We start from the raw sequence: 26,875 nt of genomic DNA, 5'->3' as shown, positions 1-26,875 counted from the left end.
GAGGGCTGCGTGATGTTTGCCCAAAGTTTATTTTATAAGAAAAACTTTTTTGGTTAAAAAAAAGAAAGGAATAAAGGTATGAAAGGGACTGAGGCCTGGGAGCAGCATGGTAAGTCCAGCGGAGAAGAGGCCTGGTAGTGGACACTCCTAAACTCTAAAGCCTGGGTACCTGCTTGAGGAGGGAAAGCAGGAACCTCGGGCAGGGGTAGGGTAGCTGTCCCCAGTGACTGATGAGCATTGTAACCTGGCCCAGGGTTCCCAGAGTACTGGGCAAGGGGCCCAAAAGCTCTACACCCAGTTGTGGGAATGCCTTTGCTGAGCCCCATCAAGGCCTCCAGGACCTCAGTGCAAGGGAAGAAGGAAAAAAGAGAAAAAAAGGTGGCAGAAAGAGAAAGACAGTATTGGTGTTTGGGAGTTCTGGGCAGCCCGTGTCACAGCCCATGTCTCAGCCCCTGCAAGCTGATGGTACTGAGCATGGGCCTGTGAAGCATGGGCCCCATCACATGGTGCTGACATAATCTGCGAAAGCCTGGGATGAGTCCCACGAGTCGCTAACCACGTGGCAAGTGGCCCGGAGCCGCCGAATGGCTTCCCTGGCTGTGACTGCATCCTGGTCCAGCCAGTTTTGGAAGAGGCGCAGGTGACCAAAGGCTCCACGGCCCCAGCGCTCCAGCCGCTTGGCGAACTCCAGAAGGCCATCTGGCTTGATGCAGTTGGAACTGGTAGGGGTGAGATGGATTAGACACCCAGGAAACAACTAATCCCTATATCCTTGCTATATATCCCTGCAGCTCCATCCCTTGTCCCTTCCCCCCTCCCCATGTACCTGATGTCCAGCTGACATAGAGAGGAGGATGAATCCTCTGAGAAAACATCTGCCAGGGCCAGCAGGCCAGCATTCCCTGGGGAGAAGGGGAGAAATGTCTATAACCGCCCAAGAACAGGGACCAAGGGTATCCCAACCCAGTTCTGGTGGGAAGAAGCCCAGCCTCCTGAAGCTCCAGCATACAACTGTATTCCAACCCCCGTGTTCCCAGTGGAGAGGCCTATGCCTTCATCCACTGAGTTTCTAAGTCAAAGGACTGGCTCCTTCCCCCTGTCCCTTCCCAGGGCCCTGCCCCCACCCAGGCGGTTCCCTGGCAGCCGGAGGCCCTTCAGTGTGGAGTTGCCCTTCATAGCAGCAACCATCTCAGGCAGAAATTGGGCCGGGCGCTTCTCAAACAGACGGCAGAAGGAGAAGGTAATCTCTGTCAAGAGAAATTAGAATAAATTCTGATGGCTAACATTAGGACTTGGTGCTGCCCCTCCTGCCCCAATTGGCCCTAGCAAGGGGTGTGAATGTTTTTATAGAAGCCCAGAAAGAGAAGGGAAATTTGTCCAAGACCCCAAGCAAGACTGGAACTAAATCGGATTCAAACAAGAGACTGAGCCCAGATATTCACTGTTGGGAGGTTTTCTACATGAACAGTTCTCCATTTAATTTTTTTCTCCTCTATCCACTGACTGTCCACTATGCAGTGGTGGGCATTAGGGGCAAGTCTATGAGGGGAGCCTGACCCAGCATATTCATTCTTACCCACCACTATTATTTCTCTCAGCCACTGAAAGTTAAGAAAAACTTGAGTGAGGTACTGTAAAAGTGAGTAATTTCCCCATGTTCAGTATAGGAGGAACTGCAGGCTCTATAGCCATTGGACAGTTGAGGCTCTATGGCCGAGAACAGTGGCTGGCTCTTTCCAGTGAGGTAGTGGCAGGGCCACAGTGGGGACCCAGGAGTGCCCCAGGTTCTGGATGAAGAACTTACCATGAAGAGTCAGATTCTGTAGCAAAAAGAGCACCTCGCTCTGACAGTCAGCCAGATTCATGTCGTGGAAGCTCAGCCTCTTCAGGGCTAGGTTGTACTCTGCATGGGGGTAGAGGCCATGGGCCTTAACTTTCCCAAAGAACGATACAAGGTCTACCCTTCCTTTACCATTCTAGCTGGGTCCTACCTTTGAGTGTCTGTAACACAAGCCCAAAATCTTGGGGAGAGGCAAAGGTGGCACTATCCAGAGACAGCTGCTGCAGAGAACCTGAGGCCTTCAGCACAGAGCAGAGCAGTGGGGCTGGTTGGGCTCCCCGTGGAAATCCCATCTCCAGCTGTTCCAGGCAGTTTTCTAGATATGGTAGGGAGAAAAGATTGTAGCTGGCCATCTCCCTTCTACTCCCATAGCAGGTCCCATCCTGTTCTTTAGAGATTCACTAAAAAATTTCATTCATCTACTTGTCATTGAGTACACACTACACATAAGTATTGTGCTAGGTTCTGGGAACAGAGCACTAAATGAGCTTTAGTCCTTGCCCTTTTGGAGCTTTTAGTCCAGGAAGACTAGACTACTCAGGCAAGCAAATACGAGTATGCAGAGTGGTGACATAGGAAACATACAGGATCTAAGGGAATATAAAGAAGAGACTAATCTGCCATGGTCACTTCCTACTGGGCTAATAGTGGTCTGGACTCTCCAGGCCATGGTTATCTTTGAACAGGCTCTAAAGAGGGAATGGATTTCATTCCCTCTTTAAGGAATAAGTGGTGCCAGGCCTGGATTAGAGGTCTTTCCACCTTCCTCACACAAATGCACCTGCACATTTGTGTGGACACACACATACACACACACTGCTTCACCTGGTATCTCCTCATCTCCAATTATGTGGCTAGGGGGCCCTGCATTCCCTGGCACAGCAGGGTTGTCCCTCTGGCTGGGGTGATCAACACGGATAGAGAGGACCCGAAGTAGGGGCAGGGCTCGCACAATGGCACGTGTCAGCTCCAGGATGGGCAGTGGTGAGAACAGATCACTGAGATGCAGGGCACGGAGGCGGCATCCAGCCTGGCCTGACAGGGCCCGCAGACTGTCCAGCAGGCGGAAGATGTTAGAGCCCAGGCCTATGGCAGGAAAGAAGTTAGGTCAGTCATGTGGGAGTGTCAGCAGGAGTAACATTCAGAGACAACTCCAGATATTTCTGTTGATAACTACCAAATCTCTTGAGCTATGGATCAGGTTATTTAAAATCATTTGTCTCAACTATTCATTCATTGTCTTGCTTTTTCCTCAGGTAACCAGCAAACTGATGTCTACTGTACTGGGCCATGCCCTCAAGCATCAGTGAGGGCAGTCACAAAACAAGATAGGACATGGGGAGTGGGGCAGGGAATCTTGTGCTGCCAGCTGAATGATAGGGCCAGGCCCACAGGGCAGCAGCAGACTCTGGACTTTTCTTATAGGTCACATGGAACATCTGAAGTCTAAGCAGGGGAGTGACAATGACCCAGTAGGGAATACTTTAAATGACCCAGTGGGAATAGAGCAAAAAATGATAACCACATCCTACAAAAAGGAGCAGGATCCAAAAGGGTTAGAGCAGAGGCTTAATGCCACAAAGCCAACATTATCTCCCCCTGGACTGAGCAGGTTCCTGTGGATTCATTCCTCCTGTTACACCTCACCCAGCACCTAGTAAATAACAGTTTTTGCTAGACAGTGATGAGCAGCAGATCTTATTCCTGCCTGTGTAGCCTGATGAACAACAAAAATGTGTGAGGGGAGCTGGGGAAGTGTAGGGTATTGTGGAAGCACAAAGGATGGGTACTTGGTACCCACACCAGCTTCTATCAGTAAAAACTTTCCAGTTGAGCCCTAAAGAACATGAAGGAGACAGGCTAAACTGAGGGAGAGGAGTGACCAGCAGGGAGAACTCAGCATATATAAAGGCCTGAAGGAAGAAGAATGGCAGGTTCCAAGAACTGAAAAATACTCAATGTGATTGGTGTGTAAAGTATGGGGGCGGGGGGGGGTTCAAGATGCCACTACAAAGGTAAGCAGGGGTGAGAACACGAATGACTGTAAGTAAAGTATGGTGACAGGAAACCATTGAAGGGTTTTTAAATGAATGAATGAATGAATGGCCTTTGCATTAAAAAAAAAAAAATGCTTGGCTACAGAGTAGACAGTGAATTGTATGGGGAGTATGGAGTCAGGAGGAACTGTTGAATCCAGGTGAGAAGTAATGGTAGCTTGAATTAAGATGTGGAGATAAGTGGATTTGAGAGTTCTTAAAGACAGATGTGCAAAAGAACCCAGCTGTCTTCTGGGCAGCTGAAAGCTGTGAGGTCACTGAAAGAACAGGAGGAGGAGCAGCATGGAGGGGAGAAGATGCATTCAGGTTGGGGAGTCTGTGGTTTATGAAATGATGTCTAGTAGTCACCTGGCTAAAATGGTTCTGGAGTTGAGGAAAAAGATCTGGACTGGACCAGTGTCATAGACTGGGGAGTCTTCAGCATAGTTGGCTTTTGAAACCAAGGGAATGGACAAAATCATCCAGGAAGTATGCGTAAAATGGCAGAGCTCTGAGGAACTCTGAACATTGATAACAAATAATGTCCAGAAAGGGAGAAGAAAAAAAAAAATTGAGGTAGTGGAAATGAGAGTATTTCATGAAGGCTGTTTCATAGCAGCAAATGCCACCAAGAATTAATGTAAGAGGAGGACTGAAAAGTATGTATTGGACTTAGCAACAAGGAGGATCTTGGAGAAGGAAGGCAGCATTAAGTAGTGGTTCAAAACCTTGGGATTCTGGAATCAGGTTGCCTGGGTTTGAATCCTGGCTCTACAGTTTACTCGTGAGGTTATCCTGGGCAACCCACTTGACCTCATAGGGTTGTTGTAAGGATTCAATTAATAGAATACTTAAATTGTGCCAGACACATACTAAGCAGTATATAAAAGTTCTTATTACTAAGGCATTTGAGAAACAAGCTTTCCTAAGAAGGCAAGAGGGTATGGATCCAGAGCACAGGTAAAAGAGTTAGCCTTAGTTAGGATAGCCATCACTCCCACTGTGAAAGAGGAAAGGATGAGTGTAGATAAAGAATTCTAGGTTGGTTAACAATAAGCTGAAGTTCATGTGTGATGGCTTCTATTTTCTCTGAAGTAGGAGGTGAAGTCATCTGCTGAGAAAGGAAAAGGGGGTAACATTTGGAAGTAGTAGGAATGGGAGCTAATGTTGCAAACACAGGATTCATAGAAGATTGATGATTGAATGTATAGTAGCACCAATCTACACAGTTGTGTGATTTTTCTCCATTACGTGCTCAGCAAGCTAGGTAGATTGGTAGATTTACCCAGAGTTGAAGTTTGGCTAGCTGGGCACAGCCAGGTGGGTAAGAACTGAGGACTGCTTCACAGGCTGCTGGTCTGATAAAAGTGTGTTCTATATCTTCTTGTCTGTACCGCTGCTTTGACAGGACTGGGGGGGATGACCCAACCTTAGCCCTGGCTGGGCCTTGCATACACGAAACTTCTCCCACCTGCCTGTGGATTGCGTACCATAGCTAAAATGTACCCATTCTTCAGGTCCTCGCTGCCTCTCAGGAACCCCTGCTTACAGCTCTAAATCAGGCCTACAGACCTCATGTTCTTCCCCAACAGTGAAAGTCTGCCCCTATTTCATGTGTGTGCTTTCTGTCCCACTGTGAAGCAGGCAGGGCCTCATCTGCAGCTTCTTGATCATATTCCCTATTCCCCTCCACAGGATTGGGCACACAGCTGGTGCCGCTGTGAGACCCATCCCTGCCCCTGCTGGGCACTCACCATTATAGGAGAGTGTGAGGCTCTCCAGAGACACCCAGGAGCTCAGCAGGTGGCACAGTGTCAGAGCCGCCTCCGTGGAGAGCGGAACTGTGAATAGCTCCAAGGTGGAAATGCTGCGGAATCGCTGGGAGGCCTCCAGTGCTGGAAGCCCCAGGCAGCTGGGATCTGATCCATCCAAAGCTCCACACGCCACTTCCCCGATCTCCATCTCTTCCCCATCCTCTTTCTCACCAGCCACAATGAAAACAAAGTCATACAGGTCTTCAGACTCTGCACCAGACCCCTGACGGGTGCGAGGACCCTTCTTCCCTGCAGCTCGCTTAAAACGCTTTAGGGGCTTAGGCTGTGGGGCTGAGCTAGCTGGAGCCCGTTTGGATGAGGATGTGGAAGAGGAGGCAGAGGAGGTGGTGGCTGGAGCAGAGGCTGGCCGCTTGGTGCCAGGAGCCTCGTGGGAGGTTGCTGGAGGGTGCAGATCCCTCTTAGGGTCTGTCCCACCTGCTGTCAGGCTCTCCTGTGTGCTCCGGCGTGTTACTCGGGTGGCAGGTGCAGCTCTGGCTGTCTGCTTGGCTTCGCTCTTCCGCCGAGAGGCCATCAGGGCTGCAGCACATCGCTCAGCAGCATCCCTGCGAGGCCGGCGTGAGCCCAGCAGGAGGGACCCTTCATCTCGGGATGGGGCCCGGCCTCGGGAGGCCTCTCCACAGAGGCGGCAAGGTGGGCCACCAGGGCCTGGCTGCCAGAAGCCAGCACTCATGGTGAGGATAAGGATGAAGAGGGCTGACTCAGGCACAGGCCAGGAGTACAGCGACACCTGGCTGACAGCCCCATGGTGAATAAGCTGATGCAGCAGCTGCCGAAGTGACTGCTGAGCAGCCACATCAGAGAACAGCAGGTGGCGGAACTTGAGGGTGTGCAGGGAACTGGCCAGGGTCTCCAGAACCCTGCGGTTGGGCTCCGCCACCAGCTCAGTTGCACCCTGCAGCATATTGCAGATGGTGAGCTGCCGGACATGGCGGGAGCTATGCAGAAGTGGTGAGAAGCGCTGGTCACAGAGACGCCTGTCAGAAGATACATCAATGGTCCCACGTAGAACATGGGAAAAAAAGGCCTCCATAAACTTGGCTCGCCAACAGGTCACACTCTGAAAGCAGAGAATATGCCAGACAGCTGTGATACTAAGAGGGTACCCGCTGAACCATCATCATCCCGGGTTCCTCCCTTCCAATAGCTATTTGCTGAGCCAGGCAATATTCTAAATAATTTACACAAATTCATTTAATCTTCACATCTTTGAGGTATGTGTTACTATTAGCCCCATTTTACAGGTAGGAAAAAAGGCACAAAGGTTGTTACTGCCTGTGGTTACACAGGTAAGTGGTAGAATCAAGATTGAACCCAGGAAATTTGGTTCCAGAGATTATTTTGCTATAGTGCCTGCCATTCAAGTGAAACAATCCTGTAACTTCTTCCACATCTGTTTCTAGAACCTGATGCCAACTTTCCATTCTTATCATCACCACCTTTGTTCAGACCCTTATCACCTCACACCTGACCACTTCATTAGCTTCCTGAATGCTCCCCCATCTCCTTTTCCCCTTCCCAAACTTTTGTGCAAGTCCACTGGATTCATCTTTGTAAAACATGTCTGATTACATTCTGCTTTAACCCCCCGCCCCCCACCCCCGAGGCTATCCACTGCTGAGGGCTAATCTGAAGTTCCTCAGCCTGGCAGGGAAAGCCCTGTACAATATGGCCTCTGTCTATCTGAGAAGCTTTCTCTCTCACATCTTGCTCACATGAATGCTTTGCTCTGGCCAAACTGATCACCTTACTGACCCAAACCTGCCTTCTTATGCCCTTTCCTACATCTGCCAGAAATGCTCTTCATTGCTGGCTTCCTGAGAGGACCTACTAACATTTTACTCTTGTTGAGGCTGTTCATCTGTGTCTCTTTGTATGACCCCTTCTACTCCTCTCCCTGCCTCTTGTGGGACTCCTCTGCTACTCTGATTATTCAGGTCTTAAACATTGGTAGACCTGTCTCATGGTGTTGAGTCTCTTCACTGTGTACATGTTTTATCCCAACCAGATTAGAAATTCCTGGAGATCAGGGTCCAAATCTTAGATCGGTTTTCTCCAGGGCAGTAGTTACTGGCTTTGATGTATATGAGACTTCATCAGACTATTCTGGTACATTTAGAAGAACTCTGAATGCAAGTATTTCTCAGCCTTTGGTACATACCAGAATTGACTGTGGAGCTTTTCTTTTTTGAAAATTCGTATGCCAGGTATCCAGACCTGGGAATTCTCTTATGTTACATCTGCAGTAAGGCCCATGCATTTTTGTTTTTTAAACCTCCCCCAGATGATTTTGATGTATATAGGTTTGCAATTACTGCCCCCACCCCCACCACAAGAGGACACACAGACTTCCTTAAGTCCCCATTCTCTCCTCAGGTACAGAAGAAAGTCTGCTGACTTTGATATAGGTGTCATCTCTGCCACTATACTCAACCTCTTAAACCTCTTTCTTCATCTATAAAATGTGGATAATACCACTTGCTTCACAGGTTTGTTGTGAAGATCAAATGAGACCATGCAAGTGAAAGCACTTTGTAAACTGTAAAATAAAAAATGTTATTTCTGTTACTGCTAATGGTAATAATTAGTCTGGATGGGCAATGTGAAATGGACTTGATGGAGGCAGAGCCTGTTAAGCAGGGTGCTTATTCAGCCTGAAGCAAAAGATAGTGGGGGGCTGAGGTTCCTCAAGACTAAGGGACACTTCTCTTTGGTACTTACCCTACCTCTATGCATTCCCTCATACCAGAGTGACCCTCAATTTATATCTGAGGTTCTTAGCAGGAGTTGGACCCCTATGGTCCTCAGCAAAAGTGTCATTCCTTTGCCCTGGCTATTCCCCATGACTCTGCCTGCTGTGATAATAATTAGGAATGACTTCATGTTTGAGCTAACTGCATGGTAGCAACAAGAGGGAAGGACCTCTCTCACCAGCAACAGTGGGGGGGGCATTGGGGGACCAGGAAAAAATACCTGGCAACCAAATCTCCACTCAGCCTCGAGTAGAAGCAGAGAGGGTATTCCTGAATCCTACCTCACTCTAACACCTTCCTACACATTTGCTGGCCCATGCTCACAGCCTTGGAAAACACTTGCAGGTAACCTAGCAAGGCTTTAACTTCACAAATGAGACATTCTAGGCCTAAAATATGGACAAAGATGTGAACTAAGATGTTATGGCTACTTCTGACCATAAGGCATGTGGAATATGTAGTTTATAGATAACTATTAGTGTTGTTTTTCACATACTTTATTGTTTGATGAAGACAGTGGGAGAGAATATTTGAAACTGGAACACCCCAGACATGTGATAACTGCAGTGAGAACAGCATGACATAGTGATTAGGAGCATGAGTCCAGAGCCACATTGCCTCAACTTGAATCCTGAGTCTGCCATTCACTAACTATAACCTCAGACAAGCTGCTTCACCTCTTTCTGCCTCAGTTTCGTCATCTGTAAAGTGAGAAAATAACCTACCTACATCAGACAGTTTTAAGGATTAAATGAGTATCTGAAGTTAATTACGACAACTATTTCAATTATGAGCAGACAGTAGTTCACTGCAGTTTATTCCATCACCACCTTTTAGAAGAATCTCTGCTAAAACTTCAAAGCTGAGAAATAGCTAAGAGATCTAGCTCAAGCCACTCATTTTGTGTGCTTGTACACTATCGCTCAGGGAATGTAAAGTGATTTAAACACATTCTTTTGGGCAAGAGTAGGGGAAATGAGGCACCACCAAAAAGGTGAAATGACACTTGCCTACCAACACAGTCCTTGGCCCATCCACAAACTGGTGGCTCAGGCACTAGTTGGGGAGGAAGTGGGTATACAAACGAGGGAAGGCTAAATATTTTCTTGTACTACACAGAGCCAGCAAATGTTCATAAACTATTGTCCACTATTTTTCTGATAACAGAAATGTTGTTTGTGGAAAATCTATAAACCCATTCTTTCGAGTGTATACGTAAATGTGAATAGCTATAGATAATTGTTTTTATAACTTTGAGACAATTCTGAATAGTTCAAATGCTGGGCTTTTAAAACATTATGCCACTGTGTCATTACCTTTTTACCACCATGTATCTAAATGTTTTCAGAATATGACTTTATTAATATTTTGAAAATATGAATATACTATAATCAATTCCTGCATATTGAATAAATTGTTTCTAGCTTTTTGATATTAAGTTGCTGTAATGAACATCTTGAAATAAATCTTCATGAGTATTTCCATTTTTATATACTATAAATTCTAAGAAATAGAATTTCTAGCCAAATAATATATTTTATGTATATAAATAAGTATATATTATATATTTTTATACTATATATTACATGTACTTATTTTTATATAAGTATATATATGCTTATTTAAGAGTTATATACTTTCTCATTTTTTTATTTTTGAGATTCAATATATTTTATTGGAGATTTTTATATATTTTGTCCCAATCTTTACTTATTCTACTGGGATAGTTTGTCTTATTCCCGCTATCCTCTTGTTTTACAAATATTGTTGCAACATTCTTAGTTTATGTACCTTTTAAATTGTGTTGGCATTTTATATCGCCAAATATGTCCATGCTTTTTTGATTCTGCCCATTTAATAATTAACACTCTCCATCTTGAGATTAGATAACCAGTCACCTTTATTCTTTTTTTAGTTCTGTGCTTTGACTTTTTACAATTTAATCTTTAATCCATATAGAAATTGAGTATATTGTAAAATGAGGCTCTAACTTTATTTTTTCCAAATAGTTAACCAATAACCAGAGATTCATTTATTGAATAATCCTTCATTTCCGCACTGCTTTGTCTCCAGAATATCTATTTTATTCTACAGATCTCTTAATACACATACACTAGTACTACACAGTTTGAAATCCTATTTCTTTATAAGCAATCAGGGGCTATCTCTATCTCATTCACTACTGTATCCCTAGAACCTAGCACAGTGCCTGGAATTGAGCAGGCACTCATAAGTGTTTCTGAATTATGAAGTTAAGGTTACTGTCATGTAAAACTGGGAAGCAAAAGAAGGTACCCTTTGGAATGACCTCTGTCTAAGGGACTGTTAGGCTACCAAGCCTGGGGCTTCCTTAATGTTCTGAAATGCTCTGAGACAAGAAAAGATAACAAACTACCAGGAAGCCTGAGATAATATTGGAGAAAAAAAGCTTACTCTAAGTGAAAGATGTTACGATCTCCATCATCTGCTAGTCAACCATACTGCGTGGGAAACACTGGGACAAAGTGAATCCCATGCATCTTTAAGTTTCAGGAAACTTAGTATTTTCTAATCTTGCATCCACTTTTCTTCCTCATACGGCCTAATTCCTGTACAGCCTGAGGACTTTCCTGGGCCTTAGCATTATTGCACTGAACTTCAGGAGTTGTGTCCAGATCTAGAAGTAGGAAAGCTGAAGGATATGGAGCTGAATGTTACTGAACCCAGTGCATCCCCCCCAAAATTAAATCTCCTCATAAGAACTTGTTTTCTTATCATTTGGCTTCATCCACCATTTAAAGCTCAGTTCAAATACTACTTTCCAGGAAAGACTGTCATGCTCCCTTCTCCCTCAACCTCTTTGCTACTGTCACACCACTTATCCCACCATGCACGATGTATTTGTTTGCAGGTTTCCCTGCTAAATGTGAGAGATTAGTGTCTGTGCTTCCAATAGCTAACATAAGACCTGGTGTGTGGTAAGTTTAGTAAATGTTTATTGAACTCAATCTGTTCTGTCCCATAGTTATGGAGCAGCAGAAGAAATTCTGCTTAAATAAGAGCAAGTTATACCTGAACCAATGAATAACAGAATCTCAGGGCTAAAAGGAGCCCTAGAGTCATCTTCTAACCTCTCAGAATGCTGGATTTCTTCTACAATACCCTTGTGTCAGGTAGTTATCTAGACTCTATCTGAACACTTAGAGATGGGAAGCTTCTTAGCTCTGGCATTAGCTTGTTTCATCACCAATAAGCTCAGAGTTTAAAAATTCTACATTCAGTTTAGCAGAAATTTATTCTCCTTTGGCTTCTACCAGAACAAGTCTATTATTCCTCTTTTATATGAGAGTCATTCAAATATTTCAAGATAGTTCATGTTCCCCAGATCTTCTCTTTTTCAGGAAAAACATCTCCAGTCTTCCAAATGTGACTCATGTGATGTGGCCTTGACTTCTTTCTCCATACTCCAGGGGCAGCCTGACCACTGCAGAGCCAGGCAGGTCTATCATCCCCCTTGTCCTTCAGCTTATATTATAGTTACATTGATTCACACAGCTCAGAGGAGAGTCATTATATGAGTAGCTTTAGCACACTGTTGACTAAACCCCCTTAATCTTTTTCATACAAGTTGCTGCTAAGCCAGACCCCTCCACCTCCTACCCTGAGGTCATGCACTTGGAATTTTTTAGACTTAAGTGAAACATTGGTTTATTCTGTTAAATTTCATCTTGTCAAGTTTGACCACTGCTCCAGCCCTTTCAAGACCTCTATGAATCTGGGTTCTGCCATCCATTGTGATCACTACCTTTCCCTGTTTTGTGTTACCTGCAAACACAGTGAGCAATCAAGTCAGTGACAAATGCCAAATGGAAAGAACCTTGTGACAAGCCATCAGAGCCAAGAACCCTGTGACAAGCCATTTCCTCCCAAATTCACTCCATCACTGTCCCTGCACTTTACCAGTACCCAGCTTGTGTTTATAAGCTATTCCTGCTTTCACTGTGCAAAGTCAGGCCAGAGTTCTACCTGGTGCCTTAACTTACTTCCAAACTGGAAGGCCTTGTCTTCATCAGCTCATCCCATAGTCGGCGCCAGATGGCCTGAGTGGAGAGGCCTGTGGGGAGAAATATCACATTTACTTGGCTGCTCTTTGGCCACCATGGGTGAGGTAAATCAGCTTTTAATGTTGTCCTTCTCTGGGTTCACAGGAGCAATATGGCAGACTAGTAAAGAGCACTGGCTCTTAAGACAGACTGCCTGGGTTTAAATATCAGCAAACCACACTCTAGCTGTGTGACCTTGGGCAAGTTTACCTAATTTTTTTGTACCTCAGTTTCCTTATCAGTAAAACGTAGTTAATAATAGCTATTTCATAGAGTTGTTGAAAAAATTAAATGAGTTTCTCCAGGTAAAGTGCCTACGACAGTGCTTGGCATATCTGGATTAGTTAGATGAATGTTAGCTGTTAACAGATCTGTCCAATGAGGGGTTTGGAAGACAGCATGGTAAAACAGAAAAATGAAGATTCAGAAGATCTGGGTTTCAGTATGTCTTAGCTATTAATTGTGGTGTGCCTGTGGTTTCACTTTTATTAGTATAACTGGGATCATTTACTTGCTTTGTGTTTCACTGGACACTCTGACGAATCACATAAGAAAGTAGGTGTGAGGGTACTTTTTGAAAAGCATGAAGTTCTATGCAGGCATCAGGTGTAATATTTACCTGAAGAACATCATTGTAAGCAAGGCACCATCACTGACTGAGAAAGAGAGAGAAAGACACTTACCTTTCTTGAGGGCAGTTTCCTCAATCCTCTCCAAGTAATATATATTGAGCAGAGGTAAGATGCTTTGAAGTATTGGGCCTGGGAGGGCTACAAAAACCAAAACACAAAATTTACTTTTATCTCCCAGGGTTCCAAGCATTATTTATCCTACTGGAAAGGAAAACAGAAGAGCAGACTTCTCATTTGGCAAATGGAACCTGTAGAAACTAACCTAAGTCTAATTCAAACTCTAGTCTACTTATCTTCAGCCACTTAGTTGGCAGCTGGAATTTCAGGGGCATGCACATCTTCAAGGATGAGATAATAAAGCAAGCGGATATGCTCATTTAGGAGCTCCTCAGCTCACTTTTGCCTAGCATAACGAACTATTCTGCATTTAAAAGGTCCTATTGGATAGTGTGATAAAAACATCCATCATAATCTGGGCCCTACTAACTTCTCCAGCTCCCTGCTTTGCCTCCTCTATTTCAGCCACACTAAACTACTTTTTTCATTTACCTAACATGTTACACTGCTTTCTGCCTCTGTCCCTTTGTCGTGCTGCTCTCTACCAGGAATGTCCTTGCCATTTTCAGCATATCAACTACTCATCTTTCAAGTATCATGTGCCCTTTATTAAGCCTTTTCTGAATTCCCTTCCTACTCTTCCAGGCTGGTGACTCCCATTCTTTGGGCCCCTACTGTATCCTGAACTAGTACTTTCCTATGAACAATAGAAATAATTAGGCCCTAACTCTAAATTCAACATATCATAAAAACAAAACTTGTTCTTGCTGATGTCTAGATTTGAGAGGCTTTATAGTATTGACTAAATGGTTTATAGTCTCTAGAGTTGGACAAAACTGGGTGAAATTCTGATTCTATTACTTAATTATGAATCCTTGGGCAAATTAACATCTTTAAGACTCGGTTTTCTCAATTTTAAAATGGAGGTAGTAGTAACTCCCTCATAATATTGTTATAAAAATTAAAGAAAATCATGCTTGTAATCTTTTTAAGACCATGTCTGGCCATAATCAGCTCACTAAATGTTGTTTATTATTATTATTATCTGTCAATAGCCTCTCTGTCCTGTCAAGAACAAGTCTTAGATCTTACAGTATACCATATCTAAGGAAAATCTTTCAAAACTTCTATTCTAGGATCTCCCTTTATCTTGTAGAATAATTGAATCTTGATGTCCAAGAGTCTAGTATAATTCTTTGTACATAGTACTCAGTGTACCTGCTGAATGAAAGTATTAATTCCCTAAGCTATTACATTAATGTAGGCCCCTACTGCATTCAAGATAAAGTCCAAGCTCCATATCCTGGCATTCAAGGTATAAGCAATTCTACTTGTCTCCTCACTGTATCCTTTCCTGCTGCCTCTACTCACTTTACCCTTCTCTCTCCCTACACAAAGCAACCCTAGTCCACTGCCTCCAGGAAGCCTTTCTTGGCTGTTAGCCCACATTGAGACCTTCCTCCAAAACAGCACTTCTTAGCAGGACTCTTACTTGGCTCTCCTAAGAGGCCTAACTTGATTCAGCTTTTTCTCTGTGACTGTTTACCTGGTCTAGGCCCATAGGAGCTCTTTCTCCTCTGTTCCTCCAATCTGCTCTGTTTAGCCATCCCCTCTCACAGCCACTGGGGATTCTCATCCTCTATTATCCACAAACCCCCTCTTCCTTTCTCCATTCCTCTTAAGCCAGGCTCTTCCTTGCTTCCTTCCAGCCTACACCTTTAATGCTTCCTCTTCCCAACTCCAGGCCTCCACACCCAGTCCTCTTCCCTCCTAGCCAAGTTTAGCATCCTAGAAGCTCCAGGCTAATACAGCCAATCTTCTCTGCCTTCTTCCACATCTTTCTGAGGACTTTTCTGAGCACCCTGCCCAGTTCCACTGAGACTTCTCCTGTTTCCCATGGGTCAGCCTGACCCTTCTTTCAGCTGTTGGCACAGGGCCTCCACAATCCCCTCTCCACCCCCCCCCAACCCCCCCAGCTTGAGGACTTCTAACAGTCTTCCCCACTGCAGGAAGATACTTGGGCCTCTTCAGGATCAGTGCCCCACCCCCACCTCACCAAGGGCCTGCTCCCATCCCTGGGCCTGCTTTAATCAGTCTCCACAGCTCTGGGGCTTATTCTTGGAGGCCCACCCCCCAAACTCTAGGGCCTTTTCTTCACAGCCACCTCCTCAGTGTGCAGCCCCCCCAACCCCCAACCCCAGGACCTCAAGCCCTCACTCCTGACCTTACCAGGGCCTTCCTCCTGGCAAAGACACTACCACCACTTCCGAGGCCTTCTCCAGAACCCCACCCCCTCACCCCCTCAAGGCCCGAGGCCTTCTCTCCTGCCCCTCCCTCCCCCTTTCCTGGGCCCTAGGCTGGCCTGGATCTCCTCACCCAGCTTCAGCCCTGGCCTCTGGACCCACCCCCTCACACCACCAGTCTGTCAGGCCCAAGGCCTCCCTCATCCCCCGTGCGGGCAGGCCTACCCCCCAGAGCTTTCACTCTCCTCTCTTTCACTCTCACCATCAGTGTTCACAAGGCCGACCCGAGTTGTTCTCATCAGCTGCCCGTCTGGGTCCAGCGGCGCCCACTCCAAAGCCCGGCCTCTGCGTGCCCATCGGCTGCGGGCCTCCTCTCCGGCGCTACCTGGCCCGCGCCGGCCCGCCCTAATCCCAGGCCCACCGGCCCCTCGGCCCAGCGCCGCGGGCCCGCCTTTGCCGCTCAGCCCGGGCGCGCTCAGCCCAGGCCGGGCCATCGGTCCGCGGCAGCTTTCAGGCCCGGGGCCTCTTTTCGCTCGCACTCAGCCCGGGGCCTCCCAGCGGCGACGCGCCCCCTCCCCGCCGGGATCCCGGGGCCGTCGCCCCGCCTGGGGCCTCGCTGGCCCTTCCCGCCTGTCCGTCATTCGAGCCTCCCTCGATTGCTGACCCGCTCCGGCCTCCCTTCACCCGCCCCGGGCCCTTCCTCCGCTCAGGCCAATCCGAGTGGCCTCCGGCGCTCCCTGCCCTGCCCGTCAGTCCCGCGCTCAAGCAATTTCGCACCCGAGGCCCCGGTCGTCAGTGCGCTCCCTTCAACCCTGGGTCGTCGGACAGGCCTCGGCGCCCCCGGCCCTTCGGCCTCTCCCCCCAGCCCCTGGCTCTCCAATCCACCGGGCTGCCTTTGCCCATCAGCCTGGCCTCCGGAGTCCCGGCACCCGCGGTCTGTCAAGCAGACACGGGAGGCCCCGCGCGTCCGTCAGGTTAGGTGGCCCCGGGCCTGGCCTCCTTGCCTTAGGCCGGGCCTCCCCACCTCGGCCCCCGCCCCCAAGCAGCGGGGCCATCCCTGCCCGTCCGTTCGACATCCGACACTCCCCAGCCCGGCCCGACCCGAGCGTCAGTTCGGTGCTCACGGCCGGCCCGTCACTGCAGCCTCTGTCTCCCGGGCCCTGCCTGTTTGGCCCCAGACCGGGCCTCCTGGCCTCGCCCCCCGCGCCCCCCAGCCAGGCCGCGGTGCGCGTCCACCTGCCGATTTGGTCCCCGCCTTTACTCTGTCCAGCCCGGTCAGGCACGGAATTCATGTTCCGACCCGACGGTGTGGCTTCCAGTGCCCCGGGCTGGGCCTTGCCCCAGGCCTCCCGGCCTCGCCCCCCGCGCCCCCCGGCCGCTGGGCCGCCTCCGCTCGTTGCCAGAGGTAGCCCCTCACCCCGCGACTTACCCCACACCCCGCTCTCCAGAACCCCCATATGGGCGCTCACCGCCCGCCCGCACAGCTCGAACAGGGCGGGGGGAGCGCTGGGGCCCGAGGCCGAGCTCTTCGCTGGCGCCGCCTCCCGGGACGTGGCCTCCATGGTCGTTGCCGCCGCTACCTCACAGAACCAGCAACTCCGGGCGCGCCAGGCCTCGGGCGCCGCCATCTTGGGGAGGTGCGCGAGCCCGAGAGTGGCACCCGCGGACCGCCATCTTGAAAAGGTCGGCAGTTAGGACGGTTTCATCAGCGATGTGGGTAAGACTGGGAACTGCGCTAAAGGAATAACGGATAAATCCGCATTCTTCCCAAGTCTCTTAGAAGCCAATATTTTAAATAAATCCGTAGATCGATGTAGTCGGCAGTGGCACGATTAAGGGGACATTACTTAGCAAATCCTCCTCAGGTGCAAATACCAGTTCCCCCTATCCCGTGCGTTTGGACGGTAGTATATGCCAATCCGAGCGTGTGTTCACGACTACGACGAGTCTGCCGCACTTCCGGCCAGATCGCCGGATATCCGCTGAGTGACCCTTACGAGTCCTTCTTGATCCTGAAGTGGAGTAGGTGCCGCTGTTGCTGTTGCTGTTGGTGTTGAATTCAGAACTGTAGCGGCACATGGGGCTGGAGGACGAGCGAAAGATGCTGACCGGGTCCGGAGATCCCAAGGAGGTAAGGGAAGGCGACCGACTCGACCCTCTTCACTGCCCAGAGGCTGAAGACCTACCCCGCCAAAACACACCCGGGGGCCCTGTTGGCCCTGGATTCGCCCCTAGAGTTTGCACGATCGGGATTGCTGGTTCCCTCGACCCTTCCACAGAATTTGTCTATTCATCTTGGACAAGTAGATGACTAGCCCTTTTCTGGGCTTAGTTTCTCCGTTCTGTGAATGCGGTGAAGGTGTAACGACAGCGAAAATGCTGTCGCCTAAACTTTTGTAAAAATAGTATATTTTTAGTCAGCCAGGTGATCTGAGACCCTGGTTTGACAGGTTTAGGGAGCAAGCCGACCGGCCTTTAGTACTTCTCTCCGCTCAGGTCAGGAATCCTGCCACATCTTCTATGGAGGCTCCGGAGATCTGGCCTTACGCTAGATAAGTGAAGAAGTGGTTTCTTTTTCTTTGGTAGGGTGGGGGTGGGAGGTATATTTGGGGACAGTGTAGGAATGTGCAGTATAATTCTGCGATGATGGAAGAGGGAGCTCTTTCCCAGAGTAAGAATGCCAATGTAATAATTACTGACTGTTTACTATTCCAAGTACTTTATATGACTAATTCATTTAAGCCACACAGTAGTCCTATGGGGTAAGTATTGGGGACTGTTATTATGGTCATTTTACAGATGAAAAACTAGCATAGAAAGGTTAAATATCTTTTCTAAGGACCACAGCTTTAATCACGGAGCGGGGAGTTGAACCCAAGCAGCATGGTTTCAGAGACAAGACTTAGCCACGGTGCTACACAGCTTTACAGAAGCCAGCTAGCTTTTGGTTTTCAGTCACATTTCCTATCCTTTGTTCTTTAGTCACTTCGCAGCAGCTGTTCCAGGTTTATGGGTTCTGAATAGTTGGAAACTAGTTTATCCCTTGATTTTTCCTAGTCTTCTTACATTCAGAAAGGGGAACAGAAGGAAACGGAGCCAGCCTCAGGAAGTTCAGCAGGACTTATACCAGAAAGTTCAGTAGGGCTCTCCATAGCAGTAGATGAAAAGAAGGTAGTCAGTTTTTTAAATTAAGAAAACTTTGGGGTGCCTGGGTGGCTCAGTCCTCAAGCGTCTGCCTTCGGCTCAGGTCATGATCCCAGGGTCCTGGGATAGAGCCCGCATTGGACTCCCTGCTCAGCGGGGAGCCTGCTTCTCCCTCTCACTTCGCTGCTCCCCCCTGCTTGTCCTGTATCAAATAAATAAAATCTTTAAAAAAAGAAAGAAAACTGAGGTCATTTATGAAGAACCTATACTTTTTGGACATTAAATCTTTTTATTTAGTGTGACCTTGGTTTTTGTCATTGACTGGAAATTTTACATGAAGTAGTCCATATTCAGACATAGTATTTGGATTTGTTTTTCCAAAACATGCCCTGATACTTCTGACACAAAATTATCAAAATGATCAATGTAGTAGCATTGCTAATAGGGAAATGATACAGAGGTCTTGCTTTTAGGATACTAATTTCAGGTTTCTGAGGCAGAATATGATTTCAATTTTTTGGAAAAACATTTCAGTATGAATTTTTTTAAAGAGCAAGGTTAAGAAGGCTTAATGAAAAACTAGAATTTGACATCCCCAAAATCATCTTCATGTTTAGAAGAGATCTTTGCTAATTGTGAGAATAAATAGCGTGGGTTATAGTTAAACCTGCCTTAGCCCTCCCAGCTTTCATGAGCTTTGGTCTCTTCCCCAAAGGGCATGGTAGAGAATAAAGCAGATTGTGTTGGAATTTTGAAAACATAATGAGGGATTGCTGAGCTAGTTCTTATTTTCCTATATACCTTTTCTTTCCCTTCCTCCAAATGTGGATATGTGCATGTGCAGGCAGGCAAACAGCTTGCTTTGACAGGTTGAAATATTGATCAGACTTGGCTGTGCGCCAGATTTTGGCCTATAATGATGCTCCCACAGGGAATTTTTTATACTGCTCTCCTTGGAAGAAAGGAAACTAAGTTTGAGGTTGTGCACCTGAATCAGAAGTAAATAGGCAGGAGTTGGTGTTTCCAATCTTGTGAATGGGTTACTCTAGACCTTTGATGCACTTATGCTGATAGTCTGCTTAAGAGTCCTGGGAGTTCACCAAGTCAAAAAGCAGTGACGGTAACCGTTTTTAGTTAAGCTCTGGCTAAAGAAAAGTTTAGGTTTGGCCATTTTCATATTCCCAGTTCATGTTCAGAGTCTAGAAAAAATGTTAGTTTTCCTCCTAACTTTGGGATATAAGGACTAAATTGAGCTATTTCTGGTAATACTAGGGCCTACCAGAATTTCAAACAAAAATACTTTATGTAGGTTCCATGTGAACATCAGCTTGAATCTGTATCAAAAAATGTCTAATTGGGGCACCAGTTGGCTCAGTCGATAGAGCGTGTGAATCTTGATCTCAGGGTGGTGAGTTCAAGCTTCACGTTGGGCGTAGAGCTTTAAAAAAAAAGAAAGAAAATATCTAATTAGTGTTCTCTCTAAACTGGGAGCCCTTAAGGGTCTGTTGTGATTAATCAAATTACAGATACGAAAGTACTTTATAAACTTTATTTATTTTAAAGATTTTATTTATTTACTTGAGAGAGAGAAATCGAGACAGCACAAGCAAGGGAGAGGGGCAGAGAGAAAGGGAGAAGCAGACTCCCCCTGAGCAGGGAGCCCGATGTGGGGCTTGATCTCAGAACCCTGAGATCATGACCTGAGCCAGAGGCAGAGTTTAACCGACTGAGCCACCCAGGCGCCCCACTTTATAAACTTTAGAGTGTCCTACACACTAGGTTGTTGCTAATGAAAGTGAGATAGTGTGTCCTTGTTGAAATGTTTGTTTTAATTAGGTATGGTAATAGTACAGGCATGGAGACAACTGTTTTTGAAAGAAGAGTTTATTATGAGTCCCAAGAGAAGGGAGGGAAGGCCACACCACTCAGAGCCACCTGGAGAAGGGCCTGGACCATCGGAAAGAGCAAGGGAAACCAGACTCTTGGTTTCTGAGGGAAAAAATGGGTGAGGCAGGATAGGCAAGCTCTGGCAAATTTAGGATTGGATTATTTGAGTAATTTCTGTGGGTTCTGGGCTATAGGGGTGGTCTCTAGCTGTTTGGTACTTGGCCTTCAGGGTGATTAGGGCAGGAGCAATAATTGGTTTAGTCTAGGAGATAAAGGAAGTGATTGGTGATAAGGGTTTTGGATTGGTTGGTTTACATATGAAAGGTGTGTCCCGTGGGAGGGGCTTTCTCTCCAGGATTAGCAAAGCCCCTAAAATGTCAAAGCGTCATAAAATACAGAAAATTTTAAAACACAATTAATACAGTGTTTATCCTCAGTAATTACAACATCAGTATGATTAGGAATATATATCCTAAGTTGCTGCTGACATTAATTTTGTTTTCCTTTTGTAGGAGGAAGAGGAGGAGGAGGAATTAGTGGTAAGAGCCGTCTCAGGTTTGGAACCATCTCAGTAAAAGGAAGTTTGAGCTTCATGAACTCTAAGGGCATTTTAAGGAGTCTCTATTTGACACGTGGGAGAGAATGGAAATGGAAAAAACCTTTAATACTTCCTTCCTGTGCTGTGGAGTGTTTGGGGGGTGCGGGCCTGGGAAGCTGAGTCTTTTCTGGGTTTGGAGCTTCTTTAGTCATGGTGTCAGGGAGCAGAGCAGCATCTTGAGGGCCTGGTATTCAGTTATCTATCTGCTATTTGCGGTTTAATAAAGGACTCTGGAAGAAACTTTTCTTATATAGTCCTTCTCCATGTTAATATTGCCTTTCTAGCTGGGCAGCTGGGGTACATAGGCCTGGCTGTCAGATGAGGGGAATTCAAATTCACAGACATTACATATCCCAAATGCTGTGTTAACAAGTAAGGCCTCCTATAGATCTACTTCAAGTTTGGCTAGGTTTCCTTTACCACCTTGTTTTTCAGATAGGACTGAGGCTTTCAGTGCATACTGGCAACCTTGGAAGGCAGGAATGTGAAACTTTCCCCTACTACTTAGCATCAGAATTGAATGGGAGACCCCATTCTGCCATTTCTGGCGGCAGTGTGGCTCTGCCAGCTGGCCTTCTGCACGGTAATTCAGAGGCAGCACCTTGGTTTGGTGGTTGTATTAATCAAAGCAGATGGTTTGTGGGTCTCCTCCTAAAACCCGCATTTCTGTGTTTCTCCTTCAGGATCCCCTAACAACAGTGAGAGAGCAATGCGAACAGCTGGAGAAATGTGTAAAGGCTCGGGAGCGGCTAGAGCTCTGTGACCAGCGTGTATCCTCCAGGTCACAGACAGAGGAGGATTGCACCGAGGAGCTCTTTGACTTCCTGCATGCAAGGGACCACTGCGTAAGTCAGCCTAGTCAGGAAGGGGAAAGCTTACATTGGCCAGGCAGACTTGGTGCTGACAACTTTTCCATACTAGGGGCAGATCCAGCAATAAGCATTTACTTACTGGCCCATCTATGTCAGGTACAGTGCAGAGCACTTTACATAAATCATCTTACCTAATTCTACTACTTTCACTGGAGATAGGTCTCATTAGCCACATTTTACAGATAAGAAACTGAGGCTTAAAGAAGAGAAATGATGTCCCAACTTGGACTGCTAAACATTGGCGAAGCTGGATTTTGTACCTTTTTTTTTTTTTTTGTAAAGATTATTTATTTATTTACTTATTTGACAGAGAGAGAGAGACAGCAAGAGAGGGAACACAAGCAGGGGGAGTGGGAGAGGGAGAAGCAGGCTTCCTGTGGAGCAGGGAGCCCGATGCGGGGCTCGATCCCAGGACCCTGGGATCATGACCTGAGCTGAAGGCAGTCGCTTAACCGACTGAGCCACCCAGGTGTCCTGGATTTTGTACCTTTAAGTAACAGGCTATTCTTTAAAATCATTTATATCCTCCAGTATGTCTTGTACATGGTAGTTGGTCCAAAAAGTTTTCCTTTTTTTTTTTTAAAGATTTTATTTATTTGGGGCACCTGGGTGGCTCAGTCGTTAAGCGTCTGCCTTCGGCTCAGGTCCTGATCCCAGTGTTCTGGGATCGAGCCCCACATTGGGCTTCCTGCTCTGCGGGGAGTCTGCTTCTCCCTCTGCCACTCCCCCTGTTTGTGTTCCCTCTCTCACTCTCTCTGTCAAATAAATACCTACTAGGATGGGTATAATCAAAAAGATAGGGAGAAATGGGTGAAGGGGGTCAAAAGGTAAAAAGGAAAAAATAAATGACCTTTCCCCCCTGAAAAAAGTTAATGATCTCCACTCAGCCAACTTTATATATGCTTCAACAATCCCAGGGGCACTGGCTGGCTCAATTGGTAGAGCACGCATCTCTCTATCTCAGGGTCTTAAGTTCAAGCCCCATGTTGGGCGTAGAGCTTACTTAAAAAAAAAAATCCCAATATAGGTGTTTTAATTCTATGATATACAGTGGAAATACACAAATGCACTCCCCACCCCCATTAAACACATTGTTACAATTAAGGAAGATATTTTATAAAGATAGAAAAATGTGACTGAAATCATACTGCCTAGAGATAACCATGTTTTCTTGTATATACTATCAGATTTTTAAACAAAAATGGAATCCAAATACATTTAATATAAAATATGAGTAGAGGCATTATATTCCTTTTTCAACATAATTTTAGTGGAAAGAAGGAAAATTTATATACCAATCTATAATTCTCCATATCATTAAAAAAAATAGATCGGTGTTGGCGATTTGGAGAAATTGGAAACCTCATACACTGCTGTTGGGGATGTAGATTGGTGTAGCCCTATAGAAGACAGTCTGGCAGTTCTTCAAAAAGTTAAACATAGAGTTAACATATGATCCAGTAATTCTCCTAGGTATATACTCAAGAGAAATGAAGACATATGTCTGTACAAAAGCTTGTACAAACATAATCACTGAAGCATTATTCATAATAGCCAGAAAGTGGAAATAACATAAATGTTCATCAATTGATAAATAGATAAAATGTAATATATCCATATAATGGAATATTATTTGGTAATAAAAAGAAATGAAGCACTTTATTCAAAAAGTTAAACTCTGCTATATGATCCAGCAATTCCGCTTCTGGTTGTATACCCAAAAGAATTGAGACTCTGTTCAGTTGAACAGATATTTGTACATGCATGTTCATATAGCATTCATAATAGCTAAAAGATGGATGCAACCCAAATGTCCATTGTGGTATATACCTATAATGAAATATTTAGCCTTAAAAAGGGAAGAAACTCTGACATGTTACAACCTGTATGAACCTTGAAGACATGCTAAGTAAAATAAACCAATCACAAAAAGACAAATATGTCATTCCACTTACGAGGTGCCTAGAATAATCAAATTCATAGAAAGTGGAATGGTAGTTACCAGGGTCTTCAGGGAGGGGGAAGTGGGGAATTACTTAGTTTCAGTTTGGGAAGATGAAAAATTCTGGAAATTGATAATTGCTGGACAGTAAGTTACTTAATGCCCCAGAAATGTAGAGTTAAAAATCATTAAAATGAGGGCACCTGGCAGGCTTGTTCACTGGAGCGTGTGACTCTTGATCTCAGGGTTGAGGGCCGATGTGTTTTTTTTGTTTTTTTTTTTTCGATTTTATTTATTTCTTTGACAGAGACACAGTGAGAGAGGGAACACAAGCAGCGGGAGTGGGAGAGGGAGAAGCAGCTTCCCGCGGAGCAGGGAGCCCGATGCGGGGCTCGATCCCAGGACCCTGGGATCATGACCTGAGCTGAAGGCAGACGCTTAATGACTGAGCCACCCAGGTGCCCCTTGGGGTTGTGATTTTGAGCCCCATGTTTGTCATAGACTTTACTTAAAAAAAAATACAGTTAAAATGGTAAATTGTATGTTATTTAAATACTTTTATGAGCCAAGCACTAGGTTGAGATGTAGGAATGAGATAGGCATGGTCCTTTCCTTCACTTAGTTGAACCAGCAGAGAAGACAAGTAGAATACTTAACTCTATTGGGTATAACCTTCTCAGGATGGCCTTCACTAATCCTCTATTTAAAGCTGCTATGCTCCCCCCACTTTTTATTTTCCTCAGAGCGTTTATCACTGTCAGAAGTTTACCTTATGTGTATATTTCTCTCATTAGTCTCTCAGTTTCTTAAGAGACAGATACTTCCTGGTTTACCATTATAGCTCACTCAGCACCTAGAACAGTAGCTGGTGTGTAGTAGATGTTATATAAATATTTTTATGTCAATAAACACTGTAATATGGGAGATATAAGTTTCTTTGGGGGAAGAATGAGGAGGGACAGATTTGTGTGGGGATAGGAGTTTATTTAGAGAACACTTACAAGAAATGACATGTAAACTTAAGTTCTAAAGGAAAGATAAAGATTTTTTAAAAAGTAGAAAAGAGAGGGGCACCTGGGTGGCTCAGTAGTTAAGCGTCTGCCTTCGGCTCAGGTCATGATCCCAGGGTCCTGGGATCGAGCCCCACATTGGGCTCCCTGCTTGGCGGGAAGCCTGCTTCTCCCTCTCCCACTCCCCCTGCTTGTGTTCCCTCTCTCGCTGTGTCTCTCTCTGTCAAATAAATAAATAAAATCTTTAAAAAAAAAAAAAGTAGAAAAGAGAGTTTTAGGTAGCAGGGAGATAGTATTCAGGTAACTGAAGGTAGTTCACTAGGGCTCAAGAGGGGTATGGGTGTGTGGGAAGGCTTTGGAGAGAGAAGAGGCAGTAGTGCTCCGGGTCATGAAGGACCGTGTAAGCTATGACGTTAAAGCTGCCAGTTGATGACATCCTTTTCTTTCCCCCATCTAGGTGGCCCACAAACTCTTTAACAGCTTGAAATAAATGTGCATACTTCACCCCCGCCTTCATCACCCGGGCATCAGGATATTTCATGGTTTCGACCATGCCATTTGTTTCTTATCTGTGTAACTGTACGTTCATGTGAACCCCATGGATCTTGGCTTAGGCAAGTAACTTCTATGTAATTAGCAGTGATTCCTCTTAATAAAGTCCAGTGATCTGCAGACCTGCTGCCTCCTTTCCTCTTTTTTTTTTTTTTTTAATTTGAAAATCTCAAACATAAGACTAGGTAGAACAATAATCAACACCCATGTACCCATCACCCAGCAAGTATGTATCTCTTTTTTATTTTTATTTTTTAAGATTTATTTATTTGAGAGACAGTATGTGCTGGGGTAGGGGCAGAGGGACAGGCAGACTGCCTGCTGAGCAGGGGAGCCCAATGCGGGACTCAATCCCAGGACCCCGAGATCATGACCTAAGCCAAAGGCAGACACTTAACCTATTGAGCCACCCAGGCGCCCGCAAGTATGTATCTCTTAATGATAAGGACTAACAAAGTTTACCTTGATGCCATTATCGCAGTTAAAATGAACAGTGATGGATGACTTAATTTTATTGGATACCCAGTCGATATGAAAGTCTCCTACCACAGAAGTGTCTTTTGACAGTTTTTGGTCTCAGTGTCCAACAAGGTTGCTTTTTTCTTTAAAAAAGATTTTATTTGATGGGGCACCTGGGTGGCTCATTCGTTAAGTGTCTGCCTTCGGCTCAGGTCATGATCCCAGGGTCCTGGGATCAAGTCCTGCATTGGGCTCCCAGCTCAGGGGGAAGCCTGCTTCTCCCTCTCGCACTCCCCTGTTTGTGTTCCCTCTCTTGCTGTGTCTCTGTCAAATAAATAAAATCTTTAAAAAAAAAAAGTAAATTTATTTGAGACAGAGCATGAGTGGGGGGAGGGGCAGAGGGTAAAGCAGGCTCTTTCAGTCTATTGTCCTAGCTACAGGGATGGCCAGCATTTCACAGCCATTTCTGATTTAGAACCCATTTCATGGTGATGTATAATCTCACAAATAACTTTATAAATGGTGGCATTGTATTTGTTGTATGTAATGTGATTATTTTCAAACATCTCATTAAAATTTCAAACATACGGCAAAGCTGAAAATTTACAGTGAACATCCCTAAACTCATTACTCAGATTTTAACGAATGGTATTCTAGTGTTAGTGTTATCACAGAAAGGAGGAATTACTCAGAGAAATAGCTCCAGAATTCTGCCTAGAGGATGCTTGAGTCTGTTGGCTAAATATTAAGCTGCAAATGAATAGGGCAAAGCTCCCGTGTAGCCAGGCAATGAACTACTGGGTACTTATAAACTGAATAATACCCAAAGTTAACAGAAGGCTGGGAGATATTTGAGTTTTGACCAGCTAATGTGGGGAATTTTATTGAACTTGTTGAACACCTGTTGTTCAATGAACAAGCATTGAACTTGAACTC

General features: G+C 45.7%; 2 protein-coding genes across 5 annotated transcripts; one reads left to right on the top strand and one right to left on the bottom strand.

The window, feature by feature from the left end:
* Window positions 1-10: 10 nt before the first annotated feature.
* On the bottom strand, window positions 11-17,353 carry LRRC41 (leucine rich repeat containing 41). 3 transcript variants are annotated; one of them, XM_035018658.1, is made up of 10 exons: window positions 16,905-17,353; window positions 13,227-13,313; window positions 12,484-12,554; window positions 5,631-6,768; window positions 2,666-2,926; window positions 1,992-2,156; window positions 1,805-1,903; window positions 1,125-1,247; window positions 827-902; window positions 11-719 (listed from the first exon to the last, which is right to left on the bottom strand). In XM_035018658.1, exons 1-10 carry the CDS (start codon window positions 17,101-17,103, stop codon window positions 500-502), a joined length of 2,439 nt encoding a protein of 812 aa, XP_034874549.1. In that variant the 5' UTR covers window positions 17,104-17,353; the 3' UTR covers window positions 11-499. The 3 variants fall into 3 exon arrangements, with proteins under 3 accessions (XP_034874549.1, XP_034874548.1, XP_034874551.1); XM_035018657.1 differs by lacking the exon at window positions 16,905-17,353 and adding an exon at window positions 15,738-16,633; XM_035018660.1 differs by lacking the exons at window positions 2,666-2,926; window positions 16,905-17,353 and adding an exon at window positions 15,738-16,638.
* A 33-nt stretch (window positions 17,354-17,386) lies between these two features.
* LOC118019464 (cytochrome b-c1 complex subunit 6, mitochondrial) lies at window positions 17,387-25,602 on the top strand. Of its 2 annotated transcripts, XM_035018664.1 has the most exons (5): window positions 17,502-17,606; window positions 21,019-21,045; window positions 21,540-21,687; window positions 21,788-21,949; window positions 25,386-25,602. In XM_035018664.1, the coding sequence occupies exons 3-5, from the start codon at window positions 21,625-21,627 to the stop codon at window positions 25,416-25,418; spliced, it is 258 nt and encodes an 85-aa protein (XP_034874555.1). In that variant the 5' UTR covers window positions 17,502-17,606; window positions 21,019-21,045; window positions 21,540-21,624; the 3' UTR covers window positions 25,419-25,602. The 2 variants fall into 2 exon arrangements, with proteins under 2 accessions (XP_034874554.1, XP_034874555.1); XM_035018663.1 differs by lacking the exon at window positions 21,540-21,687 and having other exon boundaries at window positions 17,387-17,606.
* The last annotated feature ends 1,273 nt before the right edge of the window (window positions 25,603-26,875 follow it).

Source organism: Mirounga leonina, unplaced genomic scaffold (genome assembly GCF_011800145.1).
Source record: "Mirounga leonina isolate KUSES-001 unplaced genomic scaffold, KU_Mleo_1.0 Mir_173, whole genome shotgun sequence".
Lineage (NCBI taxonomy): Eukaryota > Metazoa > Chordata > Mammalia > Carnivora > Phocidae > Mirounga > Mirounga leonina.
The sequence above is the reverse complement of the archived record's forward strand: the minus strand, read 5'-3'. Positions and strand labels throughout refer to the sequence as shown.

What these genes read in the sequence shown, in the direction of transcription:
- LRRC41 (XM_035018657.1), bottom strand. Translation starts at nt 15,969, where the DNA reads ATGGCCCGGCCTGGGCTGAGCGCGCCCGGGCTGAGCGGCAAAGGCGGG. An exon ending in GCTGCCAGGGAACCGCCTGG is followed by an intron (nt 903 to 1,124) that starts GTGGGGGCAGGG and finishes CCTTCTCCCCAG; the next exon opens with GGAATGCTGGCCTGCTGGCC. An exon ending in CTATGTCAGCTGGACATCAG is followed by an intron (nt 720 to 826) that starts GTACATGGGGAG and finishes CACCCCTACCAG; the next exon opens with TTCCAACTGCATCAAGCCAG.
- LOC118019464 (XM_035018663.1), top strand. Translation starts at nt 17,553, where the DNA reads ATGGGGCTGGAGGACGAGCGAAAGATGCTGACCGGGTCCGGAGATCCC. An exon ending in GGTCCGGAGATCCCAAGGAG is followed by an intron (nt 17,607 to 21,018) that starts GTAAGGGAAGGC and finishes TTCCTTTTGTAG; the next exon opens with GAGGAAGAGGAGGAGGAGGA. An exon ending in AGGAGGAGGAGGAATTAGTG is followed by an intron (nt 21,046 to 21,787) that starts GTAAGAGCCGTC and finishes TTTCTCCTTCAG; the next exon opens with GATCCCCTAACAACAGTGAG.